General features: G+C 48.6%; 1 protein-coding gene across 1 annotated transcript; it reads left to right on the top strand.

Annotated features, from left to right (window-relative positions):
• Positions 1-377: 377 nt before the first annotated feature.
• On the top strand, positions 378-2,120 carry POMGNT2 (protein O-linked mannose N-acetylglucosaminyltransferase 2 (beta 1,4-)). Its single transcript, XM_006868773.1, has one exon. The coding sequence runs from the start codon at positions 378-380 to the stop codon at positions 2,118-2,120; it is 1,743 nt and encodes a 580-aa protein (XP_006868835.1).
• Positions 2,121-9,194: the final 7,074 nt, after the last annotated feature.

Here is a 9,194-nt window from a genome sequence, read left to right as displayed (position 1 = left end):
TTCATCAACTGATTTTTGGAATTAGATCATCAGACCTTCCTTCCTAGTCTTAGTCTAGAAGCTCCACTGACACCTGGTTAGTATCATAGCAACATACAGGCTTCCACTAGCAGCCGAGTGCCTGGCTGGGAATCGAACCCAGGTCTCCTGTATGGAAGGCAAGCATTCTACCAGGGAGCCACCACTGCCTCATCTGGCATACAGTAGGAGCTTGTAAAGATTCCAGACAGACTATGCCAACACCTTTCCTTTTTTCTTTTCCCTTCCTGCAGGCCTTGGCTGGTGCTCAAGGTTCCCATAGGGATGGGTGAAGCCCACCAGGCCTGCGGCATACCCTGGTGGCCATCATCTCTCTAGGGCCCCCCGGTGGCGTTAGGATGCACCTCTCGGCAGTGTTCAACGCGCTCCTGGTGTCAGTGCTGGCGGCAGTGCTGTGGAAGCACGTGCGGCTGTGGGAGCATGCGTCCACTCTGGAGGAAGAGCTGGCCATCAGCCGGCAGGCCTCCGAGCCGTCCCCAGCGCTGAGGATCGACTACCCCAAGGCCCTGCAGATCCTGATGGAGGGCGGTACACACATGGTGTGCACGGGTCGCACACACACCGACCGCATCTGCCGCTTCAAGTGGCTCTGCTATTCCAACGAGGCTGAGGAGTTCATCTTTTTCCATGGCAACACCTCTGTCATGCTGCCCAACCTGGGTTCACGGCGCTTCCAGCCTGCCCTGCTCGATCTGTCCACTGTGGAGGACCACAACACCCAGTACTTCAACTTCGTGGAACTGCCTGCCGCTGCCCTGCGCTTCATGCCCAAGCCAGTGTTCGTGCCCGACGTGGCCCTCATCACCAACCGCTTCAACCCTGATAACCTCATGCATGTCTTCCACGATGACTTGCTGCCTCTCTTCTACACCCTGCGGCAGTTCCCCGGCCTGGCCCATGAGGCCCGGCTCTTCTTCATGGAGGGCTGGGGGGAGGGGGCACACTTTGACCTCTACAAGCTTCTCAGCCCCAAGCAGCCACTCCTACGGGCCCAGCTGAAGACCCTCGGCCGGCTGCTATGCTTCTCACATGCTTTTGTGGGCCTCTCCAAGATCACCACCTGGTACCAGTATGGCTTTGTCCAGCCCCAGGGCCCAAAGGCCAACATCCTCGTCTCAGGCAATGAGATCCGGCAGTTTGCACGCTTCATGACTGAGAAGCTGAATGTGAGCAACACAGGAACCCCCCTGGGCGAGGAGTACATTCTGGTCTTCAGCCGCACCCAGAACAGACTCATCCTGAATGAGGCTGAGCTGCTGCTGGCATTGGCCCAGGAGTTCCAGATGAAGACCGTGACGGTGTCCCTGGAGGACCATGCCTTTGCAGATGTTGTACGGCTGGTCAGCAATGCCTCCATGCTGGTCAGCATGCATGGGGCCCAGCTGATCACCACCCTCTTTCTACCCCGCGGGGCGACCGTGGTTGAGCTCTTTCCATATGCTGTCAATCCCGATCACTACAGCCCCTACAAGACTCTGGCCATGCTGCCCGGCATGGACCTCCAGTATGTAGCCTGGCGGAACATAGTGCCAGAGAACACAGTCACTCACCCTGAGCGGGCCTGGGACCAGGGGGGCATTGCCCACCTGGATCGGGCCGAGCAGGCCCGTATCCTACAAAGCCGTGAGGTCCCGCGACACCTCTGTTGCCGGAACCCCGAGTGGCTATTCCGAATCTACCAGGACACCAGGGTGGACATCCCATCCCTCATCCAAACCATCCGGCGTGTGGTAAAGGGCCGGCCCGGGCCACGGAAGCAGAAGTGGACAGTCGGCCTATACCCGGGCAAGGTGCGGGAAGCGCGGTGCCAGACATCAGTGCAGGGGGCCTCGGAGGCCCGCCTTACTGTCTCCTGGCAGATCCCATGGAACCTCAAGTACCTGAAGGTGAGGGAGGTCAAGTACGAGGTGTGGCTTCAGGAACAGGGGGAAAACACCTACGTGCCTTACATCCTGACCTTGCAGAACCACACGTTCACTGACAACATCAAGCCCTTCACTACCTACCTGGTGTGGGTCCGCTGCATCTTCAACAAGATCCTCCTGGGACCCTTTGCAGATGTGCTGATTTGCAGCACGTAGCGACGCGGGCCGTGACCATACCTCGAGAAGGTGGCCCCTCCCACTCACTGTCCTTGGGCCCATGAGTTCCCCAGTGGTGGCTTCTGGCATTTATTTATTTATTGAGAAGGCCTGAGCTAGGCCTGTGCCTCAGTGTCTTCTTTTGCATCTGGCATTTGGTGTTCACAGCATTCCTCTTTACGATGGTAAGGTGGAACATCCTCCATCGTCCTCCCCATCTGAGCATCCAGACACCCTGGGTACCTCTGGGGCTAAGTGATCATGCTATTTCTTACTGAGTTGTTTCTGATTGGGATCTAGGTTTCCGGAAACTGAGTAATCATGTGGTAGCTTGGGTGGGTGGTTCGTCAGCTCCCGTTGTGAAATTCACCCGTAGTCCAGTGAAGGGTGTATGTGGAGCAGTCATTAAATGGTTATACGCATCCTGCTGAAGTTGTCATCTTTGCCATATCAGAAGAGGGGCTGGTAGTAATACCCAAACACCTCCCCTCTGCTCCAAAAAAAAACAAAACAAGTTGCCGTTAAGTCAGTTCCGACTTGTGTCCTCATGTGTTTCAGAACTACACTCCATGGGGTCTTCAGTGGATTGCTAGGCCTTTCTTCTAAGATACCTCTGGGTGGGTTCCAACTGCCACCATAGCGGGTAGTAACCGAACACGTCACCATTTGCACCAGGGATTCCTCGTCATTATCCAAATACTCTAATTCTGGTTCGTAACCAAGGAGACATAACACCAGGTAAGTGTCAAAGATGATGAAGCAAGGCAGGCTGGTTGGGTAGGTGAGGAGCCTGGCAGTAAAAGCAGGTAGGTACGGGCTGTGGTGAGAGAGAGTAGTGTCCACGAGGGGCTCTTCTTAGGTTCACAAGATCTGCTGGACCTCACTTGGCATCGGAGTCACTTGGAAAGGATATAGGAGAGCATTCTCAGCCATACCAAGCTGTTTTCTTCCCCAGGAGGAGCCCTCACATCATCCCAGGGCCTGTTCCGTTACCTCTCAATGACTGCTCAGGTGTGAAGAGATGAGGCCCACATCAGTGGTTGTGGGAACTGCCTTGACTGGAGATAGCATCTCTTGTAACAGCCCACAGTCAAAGTCCCCTGGGCCCCTCGAGGGACATGTGCAGTTATGAGGGTCATCGCACTCAGGGAAGCCTAAAGCTCTGGTCTTCAGTATGCATTCATTGTCCTTCAGTCCAGATGTCTTGTCAGTCAGGGTCGTGTATACCATCCGCAGGCTGCCTACTACCATGCCTGGCAGCAAACCTTTACCTGTCTTGTGTGGAAGTTGGCTAGAACATTTAACCCAAGACCACATCTGTCCTTAGGGAAGGAAATCTTTGTTTTAATCTTTGGTGCACAGAGAATCACTCAAAGCAAATCTGGCTCCTGTGAAGGAGACGGGGCAGGGTAGGGCGTTGAGTGGGTAGAGTTCCAGGCTGTAGAGTAGTTGGAAGTAAATGGCACCAGGTTGATCAGGGGTCCCTGAGCCAAAGCCATCTGTTAGAGAGGCATCCCTGCTGTGCCTCTCGTTGGCCGACAGCCTCTGACGAGTGTGGCCTCAGGGCCAATACAGTGGGTGTTGTAAGCACAGCACTGGGGCCATCCTGCCATTCTCCTGCAGGAGCTCTGACTGAGTAGATTCTTGACCACCGTGATGCCATGACGTCCCTGTTAACCACACTAGATTGCTCCTTATCTATAACCTTTACCGGTCAAACAGCAATGAAGACTCAGGTTAAAACACTGTTGATGGGGGCTTTGTTGTTAGTGCCATCGACTTGGTTCTGAGGAGTGACCGACCTTGAGGTCAAGTACTTATCCTAGGACACCCCACAAGTCCTGGTGTGGGGTAGCAGGGTATAATCACTGTTAACATTCGGCAGTTTTCTACTAAAGCTAAATTGCATAGCTGCCCCATACCTCGGCAGCTCCCCTTGGTAGCTAGAAGCCCAAGAGAAATGAATGTTTACATCACCAAAAAGACCGATTTCATAGCTTTATTTTGTTAGCATTGCGATGAAATAAGAGAAATTCAGAAGGATAGTGAAACATTTCCACTCCTTTTTTCCGTGAACTTTTTGAACCCCCTTGTATATAACATTGTTAAGTGCCATTGAGTCCGTTCTGACCTATAGTGACCCTATTTAGGGTTTCCAAGGAGATGCTGGTGAGCTTGAACTGCCAATCTTGCGGCTCAAACCAACTTTGCAGTCTAGTCCATTAACCCAACGCACAACCATTATTACATGTATAATTCATTGATTCTATAGTCTCCATGTTCCAAGTTTTTCCATTACCCTTAAAAGAAACAACAACAACAATAACCCCCTTACCATCCATCCAGTTGATTCCAGCTCACAATGATCCTATAAGACAGAGTAGAACTGCGCCGTCAGTTCCTGAGACTATTCATCTGTGCAGAAATAGACTGCCTCATCACTCTCTCAGGGAGTGGCTGGTGGGGTTGAACCACTAACCTTGTGGTTAGCAGCCCACACTTAACCCATTGTGCCACCAGGGCTCCTTAACAGAAACTCAGTACCCCTTAAACAATACCTTCCCAGTTTCCCAGTTCCCATTCCCATCTGCCTCTGGTAATCATTACTAATTAACTTGTCTATTATGGATATTTCATATGAGGACCATGCATCATTTGTCCTTTTGTGTCTGACATAACTTTATTCATAATGGCCAAAAACTGTAAAAAGTCGAAATGCCCATCAACCAGATTATATTCATACAGTAGACAAAACAAACAATGAATTATGGGTGTACATGCTATGACATGATGACTACAACAGACGTAATGTTACGTGAAAAGCTGGACCCAAAATAGTACCTGCTGTCTGATATATATAGACCTAGAACAGGAAGACATCTGTGATGATAGCAGTCAGAATCGTGGTTAGTGGGAAGAGGGGGTGTATTCATTTCCTAGGGCTGTGAGTACCAAGTAGCATAAACTGGGATGCTTACGATGATGTTAAGTGCTGTTGAGTCAGTTTTGACCCATAGTAACTCTACAAGATTTCCAAGGAGTGGCTGGTGAATTCAAACAGCCAACTTTGTGGTCTAAACCGACCTTGTTGCAGTCAAGTGCTTATCCTACAGCACCATACCAGGACTCCTATTCTCAGAAGGCTAGAAGTTAGATATCAAAGTGTCAGCAAAGCCACGCTCCTCCCAAGTCTATAGAGACTAATCCTTTGCCACCTCCAGGATCTGGTGGCTGTTGGTGTCCTTGGCTGTTGGTGTCACTCCAGTGTGTGTATTTCCCTGTGTGTGTCCTTCCTCTTCTTATCTAATCTAGTATGATCTCAACTACTTAGATTTGTAAAGATCCGATTTCCAGATAGGGTCACATTCTGGATGTGAATTCTGAGAGAACACCATTCCACCCATTGCAGAGGGTAGAGACTGAAATAAACACAAGGAAACTTGGGGATTGGGTGGTGGTTGTAAGTGACTCTCTGTCCAGTCATTGAGTTTATTTTGAACATCTGCACTTTATCCGCTCCATGTGTTTTATCATAAATGTTCTTGCTGCTGTTAGGTACTGTCGAGCCCTGTATCAAGTTTCCAAGGCTGTAAATCTTTACAGGAACAGAAAGCCTCATCTTTCTCCTGACTGTGTGTGCAGTCCACCTCAGTTAAAAAGCTTCCCTGGAAAATCCAGTTTGATTCTTCTGCTCTCCTGGTAATTAGGCCTACCACACCACAAGCCCACAGCTGGGATGGGTTCCTGTCATTGTCCCAGGAAAAAACTTAGCAATCTGGCAACCAGGGCCTCTCTCCAAACACCAGGACCACATAGCCAACACTACATGGCCTCTAATTCCGTCCAAGTCTCATGTTCTCTGTTAAGATTAAGCAAATCTGAAATTTATGATTACTAATATTATCCCGTAAAGATTTACAGCCTCAGAAACCCTGTACACGGTCATTATGAGTCGGAACCGACTCCAAGGCACACCACCATCGCCACCATTATCAAATGTAGGAAGGAAAGAAGGATTTCATAGTGGTTGGGATCAAACTGGGTTTGAATCCCAGCTCTACCATTTCTTTGATTTTGGGCAAGTGGCTCAGCCTCTCTGAGACAGTTTCCGCATCCGTCAAATGGGGATGATCCTGGAGTTGTGAAGATTTCAGGTAAGGAATGTATCGAACGTACTTGGCACAGTGCAAGGCCACTGGGAGTGTTCAGGACATGCCAGGTGATGTTCATGGTGGCTCTTCTTGCAGGAGCCACTTCATTCAGATAAACTCAACATTGTCCTTTCTCAAGACAACACAGGCGACAATGTTCCAGGGGAGGTGCTCCTTCCTGCCATGCCCAACACCTGCTGGTGGTATGTGTGACAGCCCCTCTTGGCCAGGCTGCAGCCCTTCTCTGAGCAGTGACCCTGTTCCTACCTGTGGGGCAGGAAGCTGAGTGGGCTTCCTACTCAGCTTTCTCCCCTAAGTGTAGTGTTGGATTAGCCATAAACCAGGCAAACATGGGCTCACTTGTGCTTACTTACTATTCTGTAATGAACGATTCCGCAATTTTTCACTTCTAGTTATATACCTCTCTCCCAACCCCACAGCACCCTCCTATAGAATCAAAGCCTCTTTTCAAATTTACAATCTCTGGACTCAGCAAGGCAAGCGCAGGTTTACTTTTGCTTATTTACTGATTTGTAGTGAACAATTTCAGAGTTGTGGCTCTGTGGGTTAATGCACTGGACTGCAAAGTCAGTTTGAAGGACAAGGTTGGCAGTTCAAGCTCACTAAGTATTCCTCGAAAACCCTATGCAGGGTCGCTGTGAGTCGGAACAACTGGCACAACAACAATAGTGTGACACTATAGGATAAAGCAGGAAGTGCAAACCCACTAGTGGTTCCTCGGAAACATACACAAGGTCACTGTAAGTCAAAAGCAACCCAATGGCACCTAACAGTAGTGAACAATTTCACCATTGATGTGGTGTTTTCTAAGAATCACTTCAGGATCTTGTTAAAATACTGAGTTCTGATTCTGCATTTGTATGGTGGAAATGCAAATTCTTAGCAGAGGGCCAAACCAGTATGAACCAGTTTGAAGACTTCCAGGGGATCCTGGTGCTGATTGGACTTTGCAAACCCACTGCCTTAACAGCAACTGAAAGATAATCCGTAAACAATAAACATGACCAAAAGTTCCCACAAAACCAAACACACTGCCATTGATTCTGGCTCATAGCAACCCTAAAAGACTGAGCAGAACTGCACTGCCTCTTAGGGTTTCTGAGAATGGAAATCTTTACAGGAGCCAATAGCAGAAACTCTCATAGAGCAAATTGTGGGTTTGAACCACCAACTTGGCAGTTAGCAGCTCGATACCTAACCAATTCAGGGAGAAACTTACCTGCTGCCATCAAGTCAATTCCAACTCACAGCAACCCTATAGAAGGAAGAGAGCTGCTCCCCAGGGTTTGCCGCTGAATCTTTACCAGAGCGGACTGCCTCATCTTTCTCCCCCTGAGTGGCTGGTGGGTTTGAACCACTGACCTTTTAGTTTGAAGCACTGCACAATTTCACATTTTTTCACCACGAAAGCATCAGGCTTGACATCAAATCAACTAGGAGTACCTGGCACTTGGGGTACCAGCATAGCAAAGCACCATCCTCCGCTCTGTAGAAGCAGGTAGCACAAGCACCAAAGAGGTGGCCTTTAGAGCCATTCAGGTGGATGGAAGTCTGAATTCAGGGCGTGGTTCTAGGGGAATCCTTCCTTGTCTGTTTCAGCTGCTGGTGGCTGCCAACAACCTTGTCTCTTCATCTGTCTCCATTGTCATCGTCTTCTCCCTATGTGTGCCTGTGTGTAATCTGCTCTTTTTATACCTTAGAAGTGATTAAATTTAGAAATCACCCTACTGGGTATTAATTTGGATAATACCAAAATTAACAAAGAAAACCCTCTTTCCAAACACGATCCTATTTGTAGGTACAAGTCTAGAATGTTTGTACATATTTGGGGTCCACAAGTCAATCGGTAACTCAGGTGGAGATACAAACCAATAGTCCTTACCTTCAGAGGTGGACCCCAACAATAGGACATTTGCTGCCATGCTAATGAAGCTTTAAACAAGGGGAGTGAGGAAGTCAGAGTGATGGGAAAATGAAAGGGATTGGTGCTTGTTCATTGATAAATAACCTCTTTGTTAAGTCCTTTTTGTACAGGCTCCACATCCTCACTGTTGTAAATGGTGTGTGACCTGACCTGTTGAATAGGAAAATTAACAGATACCTTTCTTTGATTTTAAGGTTTTCTTACCCACAAGAAACCAAATATGCACTTTAAGGGAATCCCTGACCAAAATCACTCTGCCAGTCCTTTTTCTTTCACCCATTGTTACAAATCTTTTCTTTCCTGTTCAAAGCCAGTCTTACTAAATAAGGGCCGGGTGGAGGGGCAGAGACTATCTTGTGTCCTGATGTCCATTGGTCTCAGTAAGAAGGAGAAGGCAAGGTTCACTCAATCATGTTAAAATTAGTGGTTGATCTTCTACATTTCTTCTTCTCTTTATAAATTCCCTTGTACCTACCTTTCTTGAACCATTTACTTTTTTCTGGAACCAAAATGGTGCCCTATATGGCACTGTAGGGTAAGCACTGGACTGTTAACCACAAGGTTGTCGGTTCAAACCCACCAAGCTACACCTTGAGAGAAAGGTGAGACTTTCTACTCCTGTAAAGAGATATGGCCTTGGAAACCTTATACAGGGTGGCTAGGAGTCAAAATCGGCTTGATGGCAATGAGTTTGCTGGTAGCATAGTGGTTACAAATCTGGCTGCAAACCACAAGGTCAGCAGTTCGATACTACCAGCTGTTCTGTGGGAGAAAGATGAGACTTTCTATTCCTGTAAAGAGATATGGCCTTGGAAACCTTATACAGGGTGGCTAGGAGTCAAAATCGACTTGATGGCAATGAGTTTGCTGGTAGCATAGTGGTTACAAATCTGGCTGCGAACCACAAGGTCAGCAGTTCGAAACTACCAGCTGTTCCGTGGGAGAAAGATGAGGCTTTCTACTCCTGTAAAGAGATAT

The sequence above is a fragment of the Chrysochloris asiatica genome, unplaced genomic scaffold (assembly GCF_000296735.1).
Source record: "Chrysochloris asiatica unplaced genomic scaffold, ChrAsi1.0 scaffold00124, whole genome shotgun sequence".
Classification (NCBI taxonomy): domain Eukaryota; kingdom Metazoa; phylum Chordata; class Mammalia; order Afrosoricida; family Chrysochloridae; genus Chrysochloris; species Chrysochloris asiatica.
This window is presented reverse-complemented; position numbering and strand designations above follow the sequence as displayed.

Bases quoted from the DNA above. Each gene is read 5' to 3' on its own strand.
- POMGNT2 (XM_006868773.1), top strand. From the start codon at position 378: ATGCACCTCTCGGCAGTGTTCAACGCGCTCCTGGTGTCAGTGCTGGCG.